The sequence below is a fragment of the Plectrocnemia conspersa genome, unplaced genomic scaffold (assembly GCF_051122295.1).
Source record: "Plectrocnemia conspersa isolate PC_06_02 unplaced genomic scaffold, ASM5112229v1 ptg000013l, whole genome shotgun sequence".
Classification (NCBI taxonomy): Eukaryota; Metazoa; Arthropoda; class Insecta; order Trichoptera; family Polycentropodidae; genus Plectrocnemia; species Plectrocnemia conspersa.
Window position 1 is genome coordinate 1,633,169 of NW_028277177.1, and position 25,033 is coordinate 1,658,201.

Consider the following 25,033-nt stretch of genomic DNA (forward strand, 5'->3'; position numbering starts at 1 on the left):
AGCTCTCCAACCTTCGATATATAGTATAAGCTCGGTCCCCAAAGGACGACCAGACAGAGAGGAACAGGCGCAAAGAAAGATCGAGAGAAGCAAAGAAGAACAGACACCGGCAGACAGACTACGAGACGGACAACGAGATATCTGCAGACTTTAGAGAACCATCCTGAGGACATCGCTTTTCCACCAGTGCTCTGAGAAAAGCAATACTCTTTCATAACACTTTATTCCAATATGTTATATAAAATAAATCGTTATCAATTTTCAACGTCTATTTCTGGCTGCAAATTCACACACCCGTCGGGCCTCTAAAACCAAAAAAACAGCTCAGCAACAATGACCACCACGAGCCGCGAATATTTACCCTGCACAACCAGTGACACCACACGCAAGCTTTAAACCCCTTTTTTTAAAATAAATTTATGAAATTATTCCAGCACACTTTTATCTAGGTGATATTAGTAAATATATTAACTTATTTTTTTAGGATTTACTAACTTTTGTCTCTTTCTAACTATAACATTACGGTCACTACTATTACTCGCATGTATACGTGCGCGTGATGTTTGTTGTTCATATTCATACGTTACAAAATATTTAAATTAATATGGAGAATATTTTATATATTTATATTACATTTGTAGCAGTATTCATAGGTCAATTAATTTTTTTTAATAATTGTACAAATTAAAAAATAAATATTTTTATGTGCGGAATATTACAATCGCCTATATATGATATGAAAAAATAGAGGAATCTATTGTAAATTTAGAAAAAGCTAAATATCTCGAACATAAGAATATTATAGCTGGGCATGAAGTATTGTAGTAGTGTAGTCAGTGTTGCCAGCGTCGGTGTAAAGCGGTTATGCAGGGCGCTAGCCCTCCGGCCGCTTGGCCCCCCTCCGTCTCGGGGGGCGCCGAGTGATGTTTCGCCACCAGACGCACCCGTACCAGACGACGGGTCCGCCCCCGCAGCCCCCGCGCCCTAAGTACCCCTGGCTCGAAAACAGCTCAGCCGAGGAGTCGCAGTACGCTGAGCCCCCGCGATGGGGCGCGCGCAGCCCCGACTCCCCGGTCTACCACGCGCCTTACCCCGTCGCCCCCAGTCCCCCTCATCCGCAGTACCCGCCGCAGTTGCCGCCTGCTGCCAGAAGCCCCGCGCCCTCGGACGTGAGAGTACCCGGAGGCTGCGGGGGCCACTGCCCGGCCTTCGAGTACGTCTGCTACTACGTGTTGCAGGTACTTGATAATTGTTTATTTGCATACTACTTACATTTGTTTAATGTCAAACCAAAACTATTTCCAAAAATCTTCACCCAATAGTTAACAAACATCTAATAAATAGCAATCTTTCTCTCGGTTCTAATAGTTGACGTTTTTGGATACCTGCTCAAAACCATGGCATCCTTTGTCACCATAACAGATTTAGTGTGTATTATTCTGAGAAATCAATTTTTTTATATCTATATATATATAGATTCGAAGTAACTGCATTCAAAAGTTACTAAAGTACCATTCACACGTGCAGTTTTTACTCAAGTCTATTTACTATATTTAATATTGCTTACAAAAATTAAATTAATAAACTTACTGGATTTAAATGTCCTTCTTCGCCTTTACATTTGAAAATTCTGTGATCTATAACGTGATATACTATTAGTATGACAATATTTTTCAATTAACGTGTGCTGGCTTATATTTTATTGCCCTGTACACAAGCGTGTACAATCGTCAACCAATTGTTCAGTCCGCATTGTTGTACAATTTCAGGCGACAATAATAATGAATCTTGATACACTTTATCATGTTTTTGAATGATAAAATGTTCAAAATGAGACCGTAATGCAATCTTATTCAGAGAAACGTGAAAATTTAATACTTTGGCCGTCATTCAGCCAAACAATTCATTTATTCTTTTCTTTTAAAATTAAAGCTGATATTGTCTCAGACTATTGTTTTACTATTATCACAAGTTTAATAAATGCGAACAAAATTTATAAACAATCAGACTGAACATATCTTCTTAAAATTCTAAAATTCGCACATAATTGGTTCCTGAAAATGTGTGCGAATGTTGAATGTACGAAAATCGAAGGAAGTAAATATAAGATGTTTAAGAGACACGTTTAAGTGGGGTATGCGGGTGTTTCCTTTGAAAAGTTATCAAGAGTTAGCTGTTTTTCACTATTCTTTTTCTTTTCTTCATATACTATTTTATAACATGCTATGTTTTTATTGATCGCCCCACGCACTAGAGATATGCGTTCTCCATTGGGATCACAATCTTCCATTATATTCAAAAATTTGTCAAGGTGCGTGAAGGCTTCATTCATATTTTTCATTGTTAAAAAGTTTTCCAAAATAAACCTGTCTCGTCTACATTAAATATTTGGCTACAGGAATATTCTACATCTTCAAAATTTTGGATAATTAGGAAATACATTCTTTTGCAGCATCTTTATCCGCATCAGCCGATTCTCCAGTAAATTTAATATTATGAAAAGAATACCTCATTTTAAAATTGTAAAACCAACCGTTACTAATCTATCCTTCCAATCTTTGTGCAAATTAAGAGCTATTGCTTGAATAATTGAAATACTCAGAGGGAAATCTTTTTAATGTTAGTCATCGATCTACGATGACAAAGATTTTCCATTTCATCCATGTTTTTTTTTTGCTGTGTTTTTTTGGAAACATATTAAAAATTGTGGAAATATATCTTTATTTTCCACAATTTTGAACGTATTCTTTTTTTTATATTTTTATTTTGCAAAATTGAACATATCGTAGACCTGTTTGTATCATACGAACGTCCGATTGAAGCAAAAGATTCACCGCTATCAGAACGTTTTTTTAAAAAAAAAATCTTTTTCTTAAATGTGCGAAATAGCGAATTGTGCAAAAGTCGAGGGCCGCCTGTACATCATTTTATTATAAATTGTACTAAAGATTCATAATCTTCTGCATGACATAAATTACTTTACTTTACGGTGTAGGTTTAGCTATCCCCCATTTTTCCTAAATAATCACATCCGAAGATATACAGAATTAAAGAAGTTTTCATATAATATATAAAATAAGTACCTCGAAACTGAATCGCTCATTTTCGTTAATACTACGTTACGATATCAACTCTGACTTTTTTGTTTCAGATCATATTCGTTATCGGAATACTGACTGGAATATCGCTCTGCATCGCCGGTAGCGTTTTGCGGAGGAGCAATCGCGGGGGCGATTTGGGCGTTTTAGTGTACATAGGTTGTCTGGCTGCCATGGTATGTGCCGTTCTGCTCGGAGTGCAATGCTGCGTGCGACGGAAGAACAAGCAGCGCTGCAAACAAATGCGGATGAGAACTGCCCCTCCCGACTGTATACCTTTGGACACTATTCCGGTGAGTAAATTTTTAGCTATGCGCATGCAATTTAACGGATCCTAAGTACGTTAGATTATATGTTTTCAGAATATATTTGTCGGCGAGCACAATACGATGCCGATTCCGCCACGTGACCGCGGTTCGAGACAGATGCAACCTCTTTTGCATCCGTCGGCTCCGATGATTGCTTCTACGTTGCCTAGAAATTATTATATAAGGTGAGACATGCGTGCAATATTTCTACAATGTTTCTTACTCGTGTGACTTTTCCGTTACATATTGGCGTATTTTTATTGAGAATCTTTCAACACGAAAGTCTTAATTATAATAGTGTTGAAACGTTCCATAGTTTCTTTGGGTAATTTATGTCATTAACCTTTTGAATAGTGAGTTGTATATTATACACATTTGTTAATTACTTAGTAGGTATTTTTCCATAAAAATATTTCTGTCTTTATTTATTTATTATTGCATTTACAGTAAATTATAGAAAAAATCATTTATTTTACTACTATTTTTGTATTCCTATGTTTTAATAATTTGTTTTAAAACTTTTTTAAATATTTTTTGTTATTTTAATTTATTTCGTATTCTTTGTTTTATTGATATTATTTTCTATAGAAATCATTTACATTAATTCAAATCAATGTTTTTTTATTCATTATTTCTTCGGTTATGTAAATAAACTAATTGGGATAGCACAAAACTGAAAAATCTACCACCGCTCAAAAGGTTAATTAACGTCACATATTAGTTGTAACTTATGCCCAAATCTCTTGCAATAGAACTAAATTATGATATTTTATGTAATAGTATTGTGAAAGCACAAACGAAAGTAAACCACTTTCAAACTTCACGCAAATTGGCTACTAAAACGTGATCGACTCGAGTGTGACGGTAATTTCACTGTAATGCCGAAATTCCAAATTTTACATTTTTCAGGCCCGAGAGACGGCGCGAAGCAGATTCGATCCAATGCGAAGAGATCAACGGAGTCCCTTGGTGGCGGAGGCAATGACCATCGATCGAATACTCATATTCGTGCACTATTTTTGATACTGTTTTACAAAAAAGGCTATATCTCAGCCAGACTGTTAATATTAAAACTTACGGGTACATTTCTCGTTAGCGCGACCTTGACATTATTTTTATATATAATTATATTTATTGTAAAATATTGTATGTATATTGAATCGATTGTGTAATTTTATTATTACTGTATTATAAATTGAAAAATAACAGATAGTTGGTATTTTATTGCTAAAAAAACGACCGAAATTGCATATATATTATTTATTACGATAATTTATACATGTTACATTTTCAATATACACGTTAAGCTCCATTTTGTATTTTAAAACTGTCGGACCGGTACGTCGACCGTGTAGAGACTCCGATTAGCTATTGCATCGGAACTTTATCGTTGCATAAACATAAGTTAAATATCATATGTCCGTTAGTCATCGTTAAAAATATATATATATATACATATAATTTTGGCAGTTCCGAACAGCATATGTCACTTTTAATACTAGTCGGTTTTACTTTTCCTCAAATCGAAATAAACGGCTCTGTATAATTAAAATTAATATTTTTCGTATAAAATAAAGCAATAAATAAACATATCGAATATATTTTTAAAAAGATACAAAATTGTAAAATAAAAAAGAGAGTATAAAAAAATAAATAAACACAATAAACTCGAATAAAGTTCACATAAATAAATGCAGCAAATAATAATAAATCGAGTCTCTATATTGACGATATATAAAAATATATAATTTCTCTTATCGTAGGATGTCGGAAAAAATAATTAGTTCCGCGAAGCGATATGTCACAACTCCGAGATATACTCTTTCCTCTTTTGAGATTGCGCCCTCGGGTGAAACGCTGCACCGTCAGTCCGTAAATTAACTTTTAAGAGAACTTATAACCTAAGCGTCCGCACGTTGTTCTATGGCAACGACGTATCGTAGCGATCGATACGTAAAATTAATAAAAAACCTATGCAAAATCGCCGTCGAGATCTATTTTGCAAAAACTATAAACCGAAATCATCACCACCACCGGTGTGCGCCCTACGATATTATAATAACACGTGTAAAATCATAAGAAAATCAGTCAAAACGAAACGGACTAACGAAAAATTGTGCACGTTAAAATTAGGAATGTGTCTAAGAATACTAAATCCACTGCGCTGCGCCTTTCCCCCGTCGTACGTACGTGTCGTAAAAATTTATATTCGACTTTTCAAAATATATTTCTTTGTGATTATATGCATGTGTTGTTTTCGGGGACGGTTACGACTTAAGCGTCGTCCGCGCTCTTCAACGGACGCAACACTATCCGAGGATCGGGCTCCAGCATTCTGTCGCTCTCTTCGGCGCTGCTCAAGCTGAAACGAGAATGTTATGTTATTTATGGTTTTTAATTAAAATATAAAGTGAGATTGTGACTCATAATGTATAATAAAGAATAACTAATTATGAAATATTGCAGTGGTACATAAAACATAGATGATATTGTCTTATAATTACATCAAAGTACACATTTTTTAGGGATTAAGGCAATCTAAAATGATTCTTATAATCTAATATAAAAGCATCATAATCCTTAAATTTTTTTGTAAAAGTTCCCAAAACATGTGAACAGATAATCTTGTTTTATATAAAATACGCCATATTTCCTGGAAAAAACTGGCTGAGTATTGAGATGTAGAATCAGCATGTAAAGAAAGTTTTAACTGAACTTTTCTATGAGATTTGGTTTTGCTTTATCGAAGTTCTAGATTTTTTTATGATTCTGTAATAAGAATGTTGAACGGATGTACGCACACAGACAATATTAACATTAAAATTACTTAAATCTTTTCCTGTTTTGTTCATCTTTAAAAAAATAATAACTAGTGATCGACTGTGATAAGCACTTAATTGTGCGCCAGCGTTATTACATAAAAGCTGGGGATTTTTCGCAAATATAAAATTTTCAAGTGTTAGGCTAAAATATTTCTTGCACCTTCAATATCCATCGGATTTAAATTACCATTTCGATTTTGATTGTAATATTTTCTTAAGTCATTGGAAATGATTGACACCTAATTATTTTGACTCAATTTTTTTATGTTAGGTTAAGCGAAAAGAAATGTTGTTTTTAACCACTTAAACGCCAGCGACTCACAAGTGAGTCCTTTGATGATTATTTTTTTAAGCAAATTAATTAGCAAATATTATTGCATTAGCTTCATTATTCAGTAAACCAAGTATTTTATATTTATTAAAATAAAATAGATAAATAGGGGGGTAAAAGTTGGTTAGTCAGTGGTCATTTTTTTAATATTTCAATTTCATTCATATTCATAGTATTTTACAAAAAACAATTATCACTTCTCAAAAGTAAAAAATCCACGTCAAAAGCAATAAGATGGTGCCGTCACAGTGGAAATGCTTTCATGGGGAAAGTTTTTTTAAAAAATTCTTAAGATTCATACTTATTCTACTGACATGACATTGTTGGATTCGAATCGAATGTTTCATTGATTCGAATCCAACAAATATGAAACATTAATTTGGAAAAAAAAACTTCAATTCAACAGATGGTGTCCGAAAACATCTAAATTACTTTTTAAATGAAAACTGCAAGAAAACATTTTTTTCTCATAAGTATTGGTAAAACATTAATATGAAACGTCATCATATTTTCCGATGTAATCACAGCCCAATTAGTAAACGTTTATCTTTTTTGAAGGAAAGCAAAAAAGTAATAATTTAAGTGTATTTTTCATGTTGGCATTGTTACAATTATGGGTCAGTTTTTGGGTAACATAACCACGGTAAATAGAAATTATACTGCACGAGAAGTTGACTGCTACACATTTAAAAGGTCTACGAACGTATCACAGAAATAAGAGACAAAATATATACATTTCGACGAGCAATTCGCATAATGCTATTAAGCTGTTTCAGATTTTCAAAAGTATTATAAAAAATAGCATGATCAAATTTAAAAAGGTATTATTAGAATCTAATGTAATGTAAGGTAATGTTTTCACCACTCTTTGTTGTCCATGAGCTGACGGCGCTCGTCGTCAGCGGGCGGCGCGTCCCTGACGGGGGCGTACTGCGCCGCGACCAGCGGATCCGTGGACGGGTTGGGGGCTCCGAGGGCGGCGCCGGCGACGCCTCCGCCCGCCTCGATGCCCTGTTTCCCTTCCGGCCACCCTCCTCGTCTCCGCAACCAAATCCTCAGCAGGAAGCCCAGAGAGGCGGCTCCGACCAGAGTGAAGAGAACTCCGATCAAGATCGACACAACGATTGCGCCGAGCGCCCCGTCGACGAGCAGCTTGAGTCCTGCGCGAGGAGAAGCGGTGGTTAGACAGATAGATTTGGGGAATGAGGGAAGAGGGGTACCTCACCTAGGGGCAGGCAGATGAGCGTCGCGACGGCCAGAGCGGCCGGCACCAGCCAAGGTGACCAGCGGTGGGCGCCGCGGCACGGAGCCCTCGGCGGGCAGCGCAGGCAGTCAAGGCAGCGCAGGCCTCCGCCCCCCTGCGCCCCCTGCTCGTACGTCACCGTCGTGGGCTGATACACGCCTCCGCCCACCGCCATGCTCGCGACGCACTACTAAGTGTTGCCATCGCACGCCTACTTTCCCTTTTACGTCGTAATTCGATTCTAGAGCGGCCTATCATTTCAAAAACACTCACATCTCTTTTTATGCCATTAACATTAACCCTTGAATGCATAAATTTTCCAAATTCAAAAATAAAAATATTTACGCTTATTTGTGGATTTTATTTATAAAAAATGACTATCGTAAATATGCAACATCATGCAGAACGCGACCAAATATATTTCAATTAAAAACATACAAAAAGTATTTACTTATTAAAACATTAGACCACACCAAATTTTTACACATTGTTTGTAAAATTCTACTGTATTTCGGCATTTTGCATTTGCTCCTCTTGGTCAATATCGACCAGTGTCCACAACTGCATGTTTTGTTTATTTAATGCAACTATTACAAAGAATAGAAATCAAAAATAAATAAACAGTGGTAGACTAATCTTTTTAGAGTATATAAATTAATTTTATTAAACGCAGGAATATTCTGCGCTTTGACGTAGCTCTCCCGACGACAGGCAAACAAATACTGACACATGATTGAAACACCGTCGTGAGTTACATTGCCTTAGCTCTCTTGCTCTGTCACACGCACTTGTGCATCTCGCTCGCACGCGTACAAGTGAATCCGTGCGAAAGAAAAAGGAAAATATACTCACCCATCTCTCTCTTGCGAAATTCTCTGACAACCTAGTGTAGCATAGGCGTGTGAATGTTAATAAGCGGGTTCTCGTTAGCAAGCAATATCGTCATCGTAATACCTCTTCCCTCAAGAATCGTGCCAAATAAATCCGTGCGTTACTGTGTTGTGTAGTCTATACGCATGCAAAAATTAGTGATTATTCATAGTAGAGGTCAACATGTAATAATAAGTTTTTTTTTGTATAAAAGTTGTAATCTGTTCTTATGGGACATAAAACAAGTTGTTTCTTCGTTTAGTAGCAGGTAGGTGGTGAGTCGCCTATCAGCAATTCACTTCGCAATTGAAGAAATCATTGTATTATTTACATCATAATATTAGATTAGGGTGATTCGTCAGTCTCTCTTTATATTTTATGTTTGTCTAGTAGATCTCTTCTTTTACCATTGCTATATTCAGGTCCCAGTAGATGTATGAATTTGGAACAAACCATGGAGCATCCAATATCATTCTTAGCATTTTATTTTGATATCTTCGAACTATATCTATATTATAGTTGCTTGCTGAGCCCAATAGTTGTATTCCGAATATCCAAATCAGTTTTATGATGGCCTTGTATACGAGCAATTTACTATCAACTGGTAACTGAGAGTTTCTCCCTAGTAGCCAATAGTATTTTCTTAGAGCAAATCCTAATCGCTTGCGTTTAGTCCATTTATGTCTTCTATGCGTATTTTTTCCATGTGCATCCTCAGATATATGTCACTACCTACTTGTGGTAATATAATATTATTTAACTGGACAGGTGGACATGTGTCCTTTTTTATGGTAAATGTCACATGGATGGGTTTTTGCTCGTTTGCCTTGATTCTCTAGAATTGTAGCCATTTTTGAATTTTATTAAAATGTTCCTGTATAAGTCTAGACGCATTGTTTCGATCTTCATGCGAGACCATAACGACCGTATCGAAAATATGTATTTGATGCGAGCCAGGTGCGCGCGGGCACTGCGTGATTACATGTGGAGCTGCAATCTCACTCGATGATTTACAATAAAAACCATCAAGTGAGATTGCAGCTCCACAACCAGTCGCAACGACTGCTGCCAGACAACGATTCTAGCGCACGAGATGCTGCTGACTCATCTAGACCATATTCTAAATAAACTAAAGTATTTATAATATGAATAAGACAGGAGATGGAAATTAGTATTACTTCCTTCATAATTTATATGTTTATACTTTTTTTCCAAGGTTTTTAAAAAAATGTATGTACAATAATCAAACATAATAGTTTTTTATAACTAGAGTTAAGTAAATAAAAAAATATAAAATTTACATTTAAATTTGAGATAATTTTCTTTTAACGATAGTAAGCAAAAATAAGTAAAAACAAATACAAAATAAAATAAATAATCTGAGTTTATAATTTAATTGCTTACAGATATTTTTATTATTTTTCTGCTAAAAACATGTAATGCTTAGACCAAAAAAATAACGCCAGTTGACGTTTACAATCCGTAACGCATTATTGCTGCGATGGAATTTTTGCATAGTTTTATACCTGGTATGTTTCCAGTCTATATTATTACATTTCATGTTTGGGAGTTTATCTTGTACAGATCAAAAGTTCAAAATGCAGGTATAGATGTCTCGTAAGTAGAGAGAACGTGAGTGAATTTTGAATTTTTGTAACGAAGTAAAGTTGGAAGTAATGCGAAGTACGGAGTTGTTATTCGTAAATTAGGTTGTAAGAAAAATTTACACCCTTCAATTGCATTGAGTGATATGAGTGATATGGAAATTATCTTGCGCGAGTGTTCAACAAATGTTTTCGTTTTGCAATAATTCAGGTCATCCTCAGGATGGCCATAAATATTGATATTGGTTTGACTTAATAAGAATTATCAACATGCGACTTCTATTGACTACTTTGTTATTTAGAACGGAGCTAGTGAAAAAAAATTTGTTAAATGATCGTTCTGGTATATATTATTTCAAGTGAGCAATATTTTATTCATTAAAAATTATTTTGAATCGTTTGTTGCTATCTAGCTTTTTTATCATTACTAGTTAGTAACTTAGATTGTCGAAATTCAATTTCTTGCGTAATATTACATTTTTTCTTTTTAGAAACTTACAGTGAAGACACCAAAGAAACATTTGATTCTGGTAATAGAATTGTAGATAAAGTTAAGGTAAATTAAATTAACATATTAATTCATCTGTATACTTGAAAATACATTTTATATTTTTTTTCAAGTTTGAAGATATCAAAAGAGAATATAACATAGGTGAAGAGGAAAACATAGAAAATGTAAAAGATATGTTCGAAATAGGTTAGTAACGGTGTTATGACAAAACTTTAACAGACAAATCGTTAATGACATAATCTTAACCACTATATAAATAAACATGTGTTCTATAATATTATAAAATTTACAATTTTATATTTAACAAGTGTTGTATTACACAAAAACTTTATAATGAAAATAATTCAAAGTCAAAATTCCAAATCTTTCTATTTCAAATAAGTTTTATCAGTTCAAAAAAAAACAATAATAATATAAACATCAAAGACAAAAATTAATAATAAATTACTCACCACACGATTGCTGGCTGCCATAGAAACAAGAGAGCCCTGACAATGTTTATGTTGGCCATAACCCAATATATTAACTTAGGCCGGTTTCACACGTGCCCGATGGATTCACCCGACGCCGTGTAGTGGGGATGGTGTTGTATGGGCTAGTACCTACCATTTCAGCCGTGCCAGATGAATCCATGCGGCGCCGGTCCGACGCTGGCTGCCGGGTTGTCGCCGGCCGCGCTCACTACAACTGTGGTAGCTTGTAAGAAAATTATTAAATATATTCCTCATGTTTAGGCAATAGCGGAAGAAATAGAACTCGAAATTTGAATTATATGAATATAATATCTTTTAATTATCTTAATAGAATGCATACAAAAATAAAATCCTAACGCGAAATGCGTGGAAGGACTTATGTGAAGCCGTTAATCTTAAATGACTGGCATCAGTTGACGGGGTATAGGTCGGGTTGGAAAGAAACCGGCCACGTGTGAAAGCTTTGTAAACGGTGCCGGGCAAATCCATCCGGCACGTGTGAAACCGGCCTTAATCCTACTGCTTATTCTACATATATAAATGTTAATATTATGACGTGATAATATTTCGTCTGTTGTGATAACATAAAAGAATTGTTGAACAGTGTAGTTAACGATTATTTTTTTATGATAATTTTATGACTTCAGAAATGCACGATGTTAAAGATATTCTTATCGCAAATAATATAGGAATGGAAGTTTCGTCCCACCAAATATCAAATATGGAAACAAAGGTAATTGTAAAATATATTTGCTTTATACATATATTAATATTTATAACTAATATAAAAAATACAATTAAAATTACATTTATTTTCAAGTTTGAAGATATAAAAAAAGAAAATACCAAAGGTGAAGATAATAATATTATAGATGTTAACGATGTGTTAGTAGCAGGTTTGTATATTTTTTATACAATAAGTCAAGAACTTGAATAGACTTTTGTCAGAAATTAGTTGTACTTTCGTTTGCTTTTTAAAAACACCTAGAATATCTAGAGTTATTAGCACCTACTAAAATCACATGTGACAGACGTGGTCATATGTACCGGGCATATCCGGCGACTTTCTTTCTTGCTTCCTTTCATCGTTTACATATTATCTTACAGAATAAATTTAGTTTGTTAAATTATATTAAACTGACTAAGATATATTTAGTTTAATTATTGACTTGAAATTATTTACACAATAAAAATATTTAGGGTTATGTCACACGAGCCCTTCGAAAAAATATATTTTACTTTTAATTAAATATAATTTTTTAAATTTAAAAAAATGCTTAAATGTCTAATTAATAACGAGACTAAATTACACATTTATTTAGCTCAAGTCTTGGAATCAACTACAGTTTTCTAGCTGAAAGTCGAATAAATTTATATCATAGATTAAATTCTGTTTTTCATAACTCCCATAATAAAACTTTTCATTTTTGTTATAAATTATAAAAAATATTTGTCAATTTGCAAATATCTTAATATGTATTTATTGATTGTTTTCAGTAATACACAATAATAAAGATAGACCTAAAGCGAATATTATACAAGTGGAAATTTCATTTCAACCTAGTTCAAATGCCGATATAGAAACAGAAGTAATATTCAATTGAATTTACTATATTAATAATCTACAACTTATCTAATAAATATAATTAATTTTTAGAAACGAATAAAAGGAAATGAAATGTGTTCTTGTTTTCAACATGGTAATCTAAATATGCATGGTGATTCCAACAAAAATGAATGTAACATATGCGAAAGGACATTCAAAGCTAAAAGCAACATTTTACACTCGATGAAAAATTATAGATTTTCATATGATTTTGAATGCGAAAAATGTGAAAAAACATTTCAATTTCAATCTGGTTTATCACGACATAAGCAAATTCATAATCATTCTCGAGATTTTAAATGTATAAAATGTGAAAAAGCATTTAAAACCAAAGCTAATCTTTCACACCATATGAAAAGTCATAACAACCGTGACTTTAAATGTGAAAAGTGTAGAAAAGCATTCAAAACTAATATTGGTCTTTTGTGTCATATAAAAATTCATAGTGAAGGTCGTGACTTTGAATGTAAAAATTGTGTAAAAGCTTTCAAAACTAAAAGCAGTCTTACACACCATATGAAAACTCATAGCGATGTTCGTAACTTTGAATGCGATATATGTGGAAAAACGTTCAAAACCAAAACTACGACTTTATACCATATGGGAATTCATAGTGATGTTTTTGCATATAAATGTGAAAAATGTGGAACAACATTAAAAACTATGAGCAGTCTTACACGCCATAGGAAAATTCACAGTGACGCTGGTGACTTTGAATGTGATAAATGTGAAAAAGCTTTCGAATTTCAATCTGATCTTATGCGACATATGAAAATTCATTCTGTCTTCGAATGTGATATTTGTGGTAAAACATTTCAAGCTAAAGCCAATATCTTTCAACATATTAAAACTCACATTGATTCATTCGCATTTGAATGTTTTAAGTGTCGAAAAGAATTTAAAACTAAAACCAATCTTACACAACATATGACAACTCATATTGATGGTCGTGACTTTGAATGCGAAAAATGTGGAAAAGCATTCAAAACTAAATGCAGTCTCTCGCATCATATGAGGACTCATAGTGATGATCGTAACTTTAAATGTCAAAAATGTATAAAAACATTCAGACATCAAAGCATTCTTACACGTCATATGAAAACACACAGCGAGGCTCGTAACTTTGAATGTGAAATTTGTAAAAAAACATTCAAATTAAAAATCAGTATCTTACAACATATGCAAATTCATAGAGATACTTTGGATTTTGAATGCAACCAATGTAAAAAAGCATTTAAAAGTAAAAAAAATCTTTCAGAGCATATAAAGATTCATATTGATTCTTACAGTTTTGGTTGTAGTAAATGTGGAAAAGCATTAAAAACTAAATGCAGTCTCTCGCATCATATGAAGACTCATAGTGATGATCGTAACTTTAAATGTCAAAAATGTATAAAAACATTCAAAAATCAAAGCATTCTTACACGTCATATGAAAACACACAACGAGGCTCGTAACTTTGAATGTGAAATTTGTAAAAAAACATTAAAATTAAAAAGCAGTATCTTACAACATATGCAAATTCATAGAGATACTTTTGATTTTGAATGCAATCAATGTAAAAAAGCATTTAAAAGTAAAAAAAATCTTTCAGAGCATATAAAGATTCATATTGATTCTTACAGTTTTGGTTGTAGTAAATGTGAAAAAACATTTAAAACCCAGAAAGTTCTTTCACGTCATACGAAAATTCATAGTCATGCCCTCAAATCACTATAAATATTAATGTAAAAATATGTATGAAAATTCAAATACTGTTCTATATATGTATTATTAAATTATCATATTTTATTGTAATAAGTTTATTAAATGTTATACATAATAATGTAAAAGAAATATATATAAAACTTATTTAATAAAGCTTTTTACGTTATTTTTATAAATTCAAATTTATTGGAAATTTCCCATAGATAATTTGAACCATGATTAATATCTATTTTAATGAAAATTTAGTTGATCGTTGTGGGTAAGATTTACGATAAATCGATAATCTTTTTAAAAAAATGTGAATAGGTAAATATTCTCTAATAGATATAATAAAAAAGTGTACACTTATGTACAGAAGCTACCCAATTTTCTTCTACTGATAACAAATAACTGAAACGATTTTATCGGAACTCGTCGTTACTAGCTAATTGTCCAACTATTTCTGAATGATGTTGAGTTTTTTAAGGTTGAGTACTGTTCCGGATTTTAATAGTATTATTCGCGCATTTTTATACACGCTGATCGAATTCCAATGTTGACAGAAATGTAAATCAGAGAGTTGTTTTGGCGATGTGTGGCAAATAGATACAGGTTGAGCCGCTGCAGTAGTGTTTTATTTAAGTGCACGGGGTCCGCCAGAGTCGACAAGAGAAGAGAGTTCGTTACGCCAGTGTTACCAGAGTATCGCCAAGTTTTGGTCATAATAAACCTAAATAAATACATATATAAATAGGCCCCCTACAATATCTATAAAAATTAAACACAAATTGCTTAAAATAAAACATACATTTATAAACATATAACATACAAAAATTATAAAAAAAATGTTTTAATGCCCAGCAATCCGGACATTTTATTACTTTATGCATTTGACATACAGCTCTGCGACAAACAAAACATGATACACTTGTAATTAAAGTTACATTAATAAATGTGCGTTTACATCCAATATTACGAGTACTACTTGGCGAAGACGACGTAAGAAGATTTTCGGGGGCAAAAGTTTTCACGAATAATTATATCGCTGACTTCTGCGGTTTATGCAAATAAACGTTCTCCTGTCGTTCAAATACACTTTGTATTATCCTGGTTATACCTGGGTTATTGCAAAAGATTGTAGAATGTTGTATAATACATAAATTATTTCAAAAAGTTTTGAAAATATATGAAGAAGTTTTCTTGTTTGAAAATTTTCCAAAACGCTAAGAAATCCTCTTGCTTTTATTACGGTATCGGGGTCCCATAGCTCACGTTTTTTCAGGACGTCTCGAAATAAGTCTATAAATTTATTTATGTATTGTTGAACTGTGTTACTTAAAGACCTTGTCAAACAGAGAGCGAAGCGAAGGCGTGGCGAAGCGTTTTTATTTTGTAATACACCGAGCCCTTCGAGTTTCGTCACGCAGAAAAGCGAACGCGAAGCATTCTTAAACCTGATGTATAATTCCATCTCGTAGGCTCTACAGAAATAAGTCTTCTAGCTACAAACTCTTGTAATATATATTCGTTTTCGAAAAGAATGCAGACGTCACGACTTTGCTACTGTTGTGTCACCAGCATTTAATTATCAGCAGTGCCAAGGCGCCCATTCTCTCTCCCTAGTTGAATATCGCAATTGTAAATCGCTAGGGCGGGAGTCGCGTGAGAACCTAGATTTTGTTATGACCAAAACTTGGTGGCACTTGGGTAAACATTGACGGTTATTCGCTCGACTGATTAAACATTACGGTTATTCTCTCAACTGGCAATCTTCAGGCGATTCGGACGCGCGCCATCATCTTTGTAAACATGTAAGCAACTCATATCATCAATAAAACATAACTGCAACGGCTCAATCTGTGTCTAATTGCCACCCGTCATCATCCCGTGGCAAAACCGTTATCAAATGATTGAGGTCAGCAAACCCACTTTTATCTCACACGCTATTTTTTTTGGAGAATAATAAACATGGCCAACAGAACAGTCTGGATCGAACTTCACAGCCTGTCAACCACTCAGTTCGTTCATATGTTGAAAATGAAAAATGTCTTGTATATTCACATTTATTGTTTTTATGATTTATAAATAAATTTGGAAGAGGCGGGCGTGGGTTGCCATCTTGAATTATCTTCAATTTAATCTCATAACTTATTTTTGAAAATGGAGTATTTAAAATATCTTCAACACTATTTGTCATTATTGGGCTAAAATAAAAGCTAGAAAATAAAACAGTATAAATAAGAAAATATACTATTTTTACGCCAAAATAAAAAAGTGCCTTTTAAACAGGGCTGTGGAGTCGTTAAAAAAAACACGACTCCGACTCCGACTCCGATTCCGATATTTACCAACAACACGACTCCACTCCGACTTCGACTCCGACTCAAAAAAGTTTAATTTTATCAGGTATTTTTGGTGTTTTTCTACACGTTTAATATTCATACGCTAGACACATTCATTATTACGCAATTAAAAATTCATAAATTTCATAATTTAAAAAAATGCTCGGAGTCGCTCATTTTTCACGACTCCGACTCCGACTCCAACTCCGGCCAAAACACCACGACTCCACGACTCCAACTCCGACTCCGACTCCACAGCCCTGCTTTTAAAAGCTTTTCAAAATTTGTACATACAACGTTTATTTGAACTCCTGTATTGAGAGATTTTGTCACCGTTTTGGTGAAAGATTAATATATTATTGAATTTTAATCAATAATAAAATTGGTCTTATAATGTGTTTACTTTTAGCATAAAATAAAATTTAAATATTTTTATATTTTAAGCAATTTGTTTTTAATAGAAATTTGACAAATTGAATATTTTTACAATCATACACATAACGAACGTTCGGTATTACCCCGAGTGATCTAACGTCAAAGTGACGTTTGACATGATACGGCACTGACAACCAAGATGTTGAAACCGAAGGCGCTGACGCAGGTGTTGAGCCAGGCTAACACCGGCGGTATCGAAAACACGCTGTAAGTGACCGTCGCGACGTTCGGTAGCCCTTCCCGCGGTCGAGTCAATTATCGTTTCTTTCGCAGACTGCTGAATCACGAAGGCGCATTGCTCGCTTACTCCGGCTACAACGACAAGGACGCCCGTGTGACTGCCGCCATCGCTAGCAACGTGTGGACGGCGTACGAGAAGAACGGTCGCAACGCGTTCAAGGAGGACCGGCTACAGCTCGTCTTCATGGAGTGCGCCGAGGGGAAGCTGGTCGTCACGCAAGTGGCCAACCTGCTGCTGTGCCTCTACGCCAAGCGCAACGTCGGCTTCGGACTCTTGAAGGAGAAAGCCAACGCGCTCGCTCAGTATCTCGAGAACCCGCTCAAGCAAGTGGCCAACTCCTAGTCTTAGATTATATGTTTAAAGCAATCTATCTAATAATATAACTATTAAGAACTGAATATCGTTTCATTCATATCATCGTCGATCTCCGCAGTTGTCCTCCACGCTCAAGTACTCCGACAAGCTTTCGTAACTCTTCGAGCCACCGTCGTTGTAATTCAGAGCTTCACAAACTCGGCAATAATGAAAGGAACGTCCGCCATAATATCCGTGCTCGTTCAGTACGGCGTATCTCTTCCTCCACTCGTGCAAGTCGAACAATTCTTCATTCCACGTATCGTTTAAGTTCAAAAGATGCTGCGCTAACTCAGAAGGCGTGAAATTTTTCGTGTGAATATACGAATTAGGAGGAAGCGTCGTTTCGCAGTTTTCGACGCTCGGTCCCATGATTATGGGCACTGCTCCTTTACTGTACGAGAGTTGAAACAAATTTTCCGTCATGAACTCGTCGCAATTGGAGTTTTCGAACGATAAATAAAATAAATACTTATTTAATTGCGGACAGTCCTCTCTGACTGTACTGGAACATCTGAAAAAAAAATTATTGCGGTTATTTAAAAATAAGTCTTTCCGATGCCGATCAAAACTTACAGATCTTCAGGGTTTTGTGCACATTTTCCATAGACATCGACGTCCATGTGCTTCTGCAGCTCCTCCACATAGCGAACTCTCTTCTTTTTTTGTCCGCATTCTGACGTTTTGATGGCTACGAGGATGTTTCTCTGTTTGACTTCATAATTCGGGATCAACATCTTAACATCTTCCGAAGATTCATTCGAGTTTATTACAGTTCTGCCATATGGCACCGGAACGTCAGACTCCATTCTAAAATATCATCAAATGTATTTCCGCCGCTGAAATAAATATTTAATAAAATCTCACTTGTAACTCATGGACCAATTGAACACGCCGGAATAGTTCCGCCAGTCGTTCTCGTCTCTATTTCGAAACGTGTTAAACGGACTTTGGTCGGTCAAAAAGATCCATCGCTGCGATGGCGATCTAGTGCCGTTCGGTAAGTATTCTAATCCTAGAAATCTCTGCAGGAAGAAAACCACAGCGTTTGCATTCGACAGCTCGGACTCGTCATAAGTAATTTCGCAATTGTCGACTGAACATTTCTCGAAAGGATTGTGCCTGCAATATTCAGACCGTTGCAGCCGTTGCTTATTTAATAATGCACTATATCAATACCGCTGTGATGTAAAAAAGTATATATGTCTCCTTTCCAGCGTCAGACCTTCCTTCCAAATCAATATTTTGAATCTCTCAGATGCTGGCTTTGGATACGGTGAGTTTCTAAAGAGAATATCTCCCAATTTGGACAGATTTATGTTCTACGATGAGATACTATCAAGACTTTACTGAGATTACAATATTTTATATTATATGACTTACCTGTTTTTTAGCAGAGTATTCGTCGACTTTGGTCGTGTCGTTATTAAGATATTGAACAACTATGAATTCCTTTTTGGGAGATTTACAAAATGCTGCATAAACAATGACAGCCGTTGCGACGACGCATACTATAATACAGCCAGAAACTACTAATTTTAATTGTGAAATATACTTTTTTTTGAGACTTTCGAGATGAAGATTATAAGTTACTTTCATTGTTATACAACACAAGAAACGTTCACTGCGTATATCACTTTCAATAAAATGCTTCGTTGATTTTTATAGATTTTTCCACATTATGTGACTCTGACTAACCATTTAACCGTGTCTAAATTACTTCACATATTAAACATAAGTGTTTTTTCAATACTTTGGAGGAGGTAATCAAAAACTCACTGATGAAATACCGTCTATGTTGCAGCTATAGCTTCGACTCCAAACGCTGCATTGTTATATATCAGGGCTGCCCAACCAGTCAATCGCGATATACCGGTCTATTGCAGCATGATTTTAAATCGATATTTGCTCCATTCTTAATTCTTTGTACGGTATCTCCGTACATGTACAGTGGTTGATTTTTCACTATTTTTAAATACCCTAAATAGTTACATAAAGGGCCGTCAAGAATTCCGAGCTCCATGGCAATAAAGGCATTTTATATATTTTTTAATACCGTAATATAATTTCCTAAATAAATATTAATAGGTATGAAATAGATACATATGCATATGTATTTATGTGTAGAATTATGTACAAATATTTACAATAAACAGAAATAATATGTATCAGGAAATTAAACACAGCTATCAAATATTAAAAATGTCAAATAATCAATAAATATAAATCAGAAATCAATTTAAATTCGAATACAGAATAGTTAAGTTTGGGTCAGTTTTTATTTTTTCTTTTAAATATATTCTTGTTATGATGTTTTCCAGAGTCGAGCCTCAGTAATTTGTCTCCTCGCCCCTCCCCCCCCCCTCTCGGCAGGCCTGGTTATGTACTTACATATATAACTGAAGAAATAATAAATAATGTGAGGAGCCCTTTATATGTATACATCTTTATTATGGACAAAACTTAACTGGTAACACTGGAGTCACCATCCGTCGTTAAAATAAAATAAATTGTATTTATATAATGATTTTTTTTAATTGATTTTGTTTGAACGATTTCTTTAAGAAATAATATCAATAAATTAAAGGATAGGTCGTAAAGGAACATATTTTATATTCATTTTATAAAATCATATTACGTCTCTGAATTGATATAAAAAAACAATATATAAAATAAATTAACAACATTTAATAACAGAAAAGTATTCAAATCAATAGTTAAAACGTATACATACAAAAAAGTAGTAAAATAAATTAAAGCAATAAAACGTTAAGAATCACTGATTTTTTTATAATTTACTATAAATTCAATATAAAATAATTATAAATAAATAACAACAAAAATTTATGACAATATTACGACTAACAATAAGTAAGAATCGAGTGAAGCACATTTTAACAAAATTTTGACCAATAGGAGAGCACAAAAACAAAAATCTACGTCAAAAGCAATGAAATCGTGTCAGCGTCGTCGCAGTAGGAACGCTCGTTACCAAGTGTTCCCACTGCAACGGCACCGACCCGATTCTATTACTTTTGAAATGATTTTTTAATATAATAATTGTTTTTGCGCCCTCCTATTGACCAAAATTTGGTCTGAATACACTTTGAACTATACTCTCATATCAGAAATCATTAAATATCAGTAATGATAGTTATAATATTTTAAAACATATACCTACTATAGATATGTGCGAGATGCGACGTCTGTCTGTACTTATTCTTCCACTTATGTTTCCCTTGAGAGATGAATTATCTTAGTTTGTAATTTAGACTTCACCTAATGAAAGTTCTAAAACTAATTAGTCTCTTGAAAGTTTCATTAGGTTAGGTTTGGGTTTGAACTGGAAATAGATGTTTCGCAACTATAATATTGAGTTTCATTGATATTTTAGAACAGCACATAATTTCATTAACACCTAAATAAAAAATTATAAAATAATTTAAATTATATTTTCGCTATTTATTCTACATAAAAACAAGAGAGAAAAGAATAAGTTTACGATTAAATTATGACGTTAAATGATTTAAAATTAAGACACACCCGGGTTATAGCATTATAGTTATTATTAGGCATGTCATTAACCATTTCGTGAAAAACGTTTTTCTATTTCAATATACATTATTAATTAAAGCAGAGTGAATGGTTTGGCTTTAATAGATAAGACTTGAAGTAATCAGTAGTAAGATTTCAAAAATCAGACCATTAAGCTGTGGCTTAATCGTATAATAATATATTTAAGTATGCGTTGAAGTTTTTCCTTCTTATCATATCTAAAAAAACGTGTTTTCGATAACACTAGAAATACACAATTTCAAGAATAGTTATTTGTATTTTTTACTGCTAACTTTAATGTCGACCCTCGAATGGCAGATAAGTGGCGCCATAAATTTGCATTTAGTAGTTTTAAACGTGACTTCTTGAATTCACGGTTATCAAGTTCGAATGCGTGAAAACTTTATAGGCTTCTGGTAGCTCTGCTATTTGTTCCAGCACGTTTTCTTTATCACTCGATACTTGTGTGTGCGTTTCATTAAAAAATATCATAACTCAAAGGTTATCGAATGCTACAAGAATAGACATGGAGATAACACAAGAACCAGAGACGTCCTACAAGAGAAATTCTGGAGGGAAATATTTTATTCTTTATTGAAATTAGACTAGAGTTGAATTACAATAATATGGGTGTCAAAAAAATATCAAAAATGTATACAGCTTTTCTTTCAACTTAGCGGAAATAGTCGTAGATATACATACTGTCCAAACAGGGACGTCATTTCAGATTTTTCCAATGGGGAGGGGCAAGAGTTGGCTAGTCAATGGTCGTTATTTTATAGTATTATATTAAATGACATGCATTTAACTGGCCAAAATCAAGGGGATCCCTGTTTGTAATCCACGTCAAAAGCAATAAAATCGTGCCAGTGGCCCTTTTTTTAATATTTCTAATTATTAAATACAAATATAAACGATAATTGAGATGTAGATTTCTTGTAAATATCTTAATATAAACTGGCTGACCTTAATCAGTACAGAAATAAATACACGAGTAACGGAAAATGTAATGTCACGTGTTATAACTCATCTACAGTTAAAATCGACGTCCAGGAAGGACGTTAAATTATTATAGACATTAGGTCTCGGATCGTTAAAGTTGAGAGCCTCGCAAATTCGGCAGTAATGGCGAGATCTGCTGCCAAAGTAGCCGTGCTCGTTCAGCACTCGAAAATGCCTCCTCCATTCGTGGTACATGAAGAAACTTTGACCCCACGTCCTGTTCATATACAGCAAATGCCTTGCCATATCAGCCGGCCTGGAGTAATTGTCGACGTGGATGAACGAATCCGGTGGCAGTACCTTCTTGCAAATGCTGTTCTTGGTCCCCATGATCACCGGAATGGCTCCTTTGTGATACGAATTCCAAAACACTTTTTCAGTCATGTACTGTTCGCAGTTGGAGTTCTCGAAGGCCAGGTAAAAATGGTACTTATTAAGCAACAGACAGTCCGCTTTGAACCTACCAGGACATCTGAAAACGAAACGTGTCCCATCACGACCATATTTTATAAAATTATGTCCAGAAAGTTTTACCAAAAAATAATATATTACGCGGATCTTAATTTAGCCCCGCATCTTCCGTACAGGTCTACATCCATATGCTTCTGCAGCTCTCTTATATATTGCAATCTATGGTTTTGCTTTCCACAGCTCGATATGCAGGCGGCCACCAGAACTTTTCGCTGTTTCTCGTTTGCATACGGCACCAGATTGGCGATGTCACTCATGTTGGGGCCGTCCAGAGAAACCGTTCTTCCGTAAGGCACCGGAACGTCGCTCTCCATCCTGAAAATGAACAGAACACGGAATTAACAGAAGACCAAACTGTAGCCGAGTAATCAGCTTAGCTCATGTAGAGTGTACTCGCTTGTAATTCATGGACCAGTTGAAAATACCGGAGTATTTGCTCCAGTGGTCTTTGGACATCATGAAGGTGTTATAAGGGCTTTCGTCAGTCATGAAAATCCATCGCTGGTTTTTTGAACGGTTCCTTTTCGGATCTGGCAAGTCTTTCAGGCCTTTTAGGCGATGCAAGTGGACCAGGACGGCGTCGGAAGATTCCAGTTCGGATTCTTCTGTAGTGATTTTGCAGTTGTTCGCTAAGCATTCTTCGAATGGATCGAATCTACAGAAAAACAATAAATTAACACACCGTTAACTCAAACAACGCAGAATATAATAAATCTAGAGCCCATAAAGGTATAATATCTCTTTAAACTTTCTTACGTTACGGTCAGAGCCGGCTCTGAGCATACGCAACCGATTCACTTGCGTAGGGCCTGTCGCTCAAAGTAAAAATTTAATTAAAATTATTTTTTAATAAAATGTAAAATTTCCGAAATAATAGACGTTTTAAATTTCAACACGCGTTATTTGTTAGCAGTTATTCGAAAACTTTTAATGTCAAGCCCCTTTTTAACATTTTATAATGTAATGATTCCCAAGTCGCTGTATAATATAGCGACTAGGGAATCTACTACCTTGCAGTTTGTGTAGTCTAGTTACTTTGCACGATGTACACGTAGTGGCGTAGCAATGGGGGGGGCGGAGGGGGCAGAGGGGGCGGGCCGCCTCGGGCGGAATTTGCTTGGGGGCGGCATATTCGCGATGGAATCGTCTAGTGTGGTTCTTAACCCTGAATAAACCAAAATTTATGTAAATCTACGAATAGCAAGAGCTTAACAATAATCAATTTATTATTTTAAGAAATGCTGATTTTATGACCCTGCAAAAAAATGTATGGGGAGGGGGCAGCAATTTTTAGGATTGCCCCGGGCGGCACATACCCTAGCTACTCCACTGTGTATACGCAATTAATTTACTTGTGATTTGATGATAAACCATTTATATTGAAATGATTTAAAATTTTATTTGGAATTACAATACTATATTTTTAATTTGCTTGTACATTATTCAACATAATAATAACATATTAAAAAAAATCATACTGCACGGCTAAATTTGTACTGGAGAATTCTCAAATAAAATTGAAACCTATGTATAAAAATTATGTAATGTATGTATGACTTAAAGAAAGTGAAAGCTTTTTAGAATAATATAATTAGCTTAAAGGATTTCAATAATGTCCTCCACTTGCCTTTCCTGCGAGTACCGCTTAATATGCCGGTTTTCAAGATGCGGTCCACACCTCCAAAGCAATATTTTAAATGTCCTTTTTACCGGCTCCGGTGTGGGTATATTTCTGAACAGAATATCTCCCAGCAGAGACATGGTGACGTTCTGAAATGCACTTTTTATAAAATTAAGCGTCATGCACAGGCGCCGTTTGTCAAAAACGAATTCAAACCTCCCGCAATTGAAAATACTTGACGACTAGTGATGAGTGATTTCCATTCAACTGGAACATCTTCTTGAAAGTGAGTTGCAAGGGAGTGCCGAATCGCAAATTTTTCTTGTCCACGGTAACCACGATGGTGACGATCGTTAACGCAATCAGCATCCCGTACACGAAGCTCATCCTCCGCGAGTTTATCTTGAGCAGTCTCATTGCGGCAGTTGACGTGCACACTGCTTGTAATCTGTCGTCCCGT

The 25,033-nt window shown here is 34.7% G+C and overlaps 6 protein-coding genes across 8 annotated transcripts; 3 read left to right on the top strand and 3 right to left on the bottom strand.

Annotated features, from left to right (window-relative positions):
* Positions 1-816: 816 nt before the first annotated feature.
* Positions 817-4,618, top strand: LOC148226914 (uncharacterized). The gene is made up of 4 exons (XM_088202229.1): positions 817-1,238; positions 3,152-3,391; positions 3,461-3,591; positions 4,316-4,618. Exons 1-4 carry the CDS (start codon positions 924-926, stop codon positions 4,389-4,391), a joined length of 762 nt encoding a protein of 253 aa, XP_088058355.1. The 5' UTR covers positions 817-923; the 3' UTR covers positions 4,392-4,618.
* A 33-nt stretch (positions 4,619-4,651) lies between these two features.
* LOC148226915 (uncharacterized) lies at positions 4,652-7,991 on the bottom strand. 2 transcript variants are annotated; one of them, XR_015811978.1, is made up of 3 exons: positions 7,785-7,991; positions 6,807-7,719; positions 4,652-6,116 (listed from the first exon to the last, which is right to left on the bottom strand). XR_015811978.1 is itself a non-coding variant. In XM_088202238.1 (3 exons), the coding sequence occupies exons 1-3, from the start codon at positions 7,975-7,977 to the stop codon at positions 5,681-5,683; spliced, it is 579 nt and encodes a 192-aa protein (XP_088058364.1). In that variant the 5' UTR covers positions 7,978-7,991; the 3' UTR covers positions 4,652-5,680. The 2 variants fall into 2 exon arrangements, 1 of the variants encoding a protein (XP_088058364.1); XM_088202238.1 differs by having other exon boundaries at positions 4,652-5,768; positions 7,422-7,719.
* A 2,126-nt stretch (positions 7,992-10,117) lies between these two features.
* Positions 10,118-14,688, top strand: LOC148226916 (uncharacterized). The gene is made up of 7 exons (XM_088202177.1): positions 10,118-10,201; positions 10,768-10,832; positions 10,898-10,973; positions 11,908-11,993; positions 12,081-12,156; positions 12,758-12,849; positions 12,918-14,688. Exons 1-7 carry the CDS (start codon positions 10,174-10,176, stop codon positions 14,583-14,585), a joined length of 2,091 nt encoding a protein of 696 aa, XP_088058303.1. The 5' UTR covers positions 10,118-10,173; the 3' UTR covers positions 14,586-14,688.
* A 2,635-nt stretch (positions 14,689-17,323) lies between these two features.
* LOC148226917 (inactive fucosyltransferase B-like) lies at positions 17,324-20,393 on the bottom strand. 2 transcript variants are annotated; one of them, XM_088202195.1, is made up of 6 exons: positions 20,316-20,393; positions 19,308-19,676; positions 19,104-19,246; positions 18,792-19,046; positions 18,501-18,734; positions 17,324-18,438 (listed from the first exon to the last, which is right to left on the bottom strand). In XM_088202195.1, the coding sequence occupies exons 2-6, from the start codon at positions 19,521-19,523 to the stop codon at positions 17,985-17,987; spliced, it is 1,302 nt and encodes a 433-aa protein (XP_088058321.1). In that variant the 5' UTR covers positions 19,524-19,676; positions 20,316-20,393; the 3' UTR covers positions 17,324-17,984. The 2 variants fall into 2 exon arrangements, with proteins under 2 accessions (XP_088058321.1, XP_088058320.1); XM_088202194.1 differs by having other exon boundaries at positions 19,308-20,393.
* On the top strand, positions 17,416-17,968 carry Lamtor2 (Late endosomal/lysosomal adaptor, MAPK and MTOR activator 2). Its single transcript, XM_088202246.1, has 2 exons — positions 17,416-17,536; positions 17,603-17,968. Exons 1-2 carry the CDS (start codon positions 17,469-17,471, stop codon positions 17,910-17,912), a joined length of 378 nt encoding a protein of 125 aa, XP_088058372.1. The 5' UTR covers positions 17,416-17,468; the 3' UTR covers positions 17,913-17,968.
* Positions 20,394-22,058: 1,665 nt separating the features above from the next.
* Positions 22,059-25,033, bottom strand: LOC148226919 (inactive fucosyltransferase B-like). Its single transcript, XM_088202202.1, has 5 exons — positions 24,790-25,033; positions 24,580-24,722; positions 23,350-23,607; positions 23,034-23,267; positions 22,059-22,953 (listed from the first exon to the last, which is right to left on the bottom strand). The coding sequence occupies exons 1-5, from the start codon at positions 24,988-24,990 to the stop codon at positions 22,506-22,508; spliced, it is 1,284 nt and encodes a 427-aa protein (XP_088058328.1). The 5' UTR covers positions 24,991-25,033; the 3' UTR covers positions 22,059-22,505.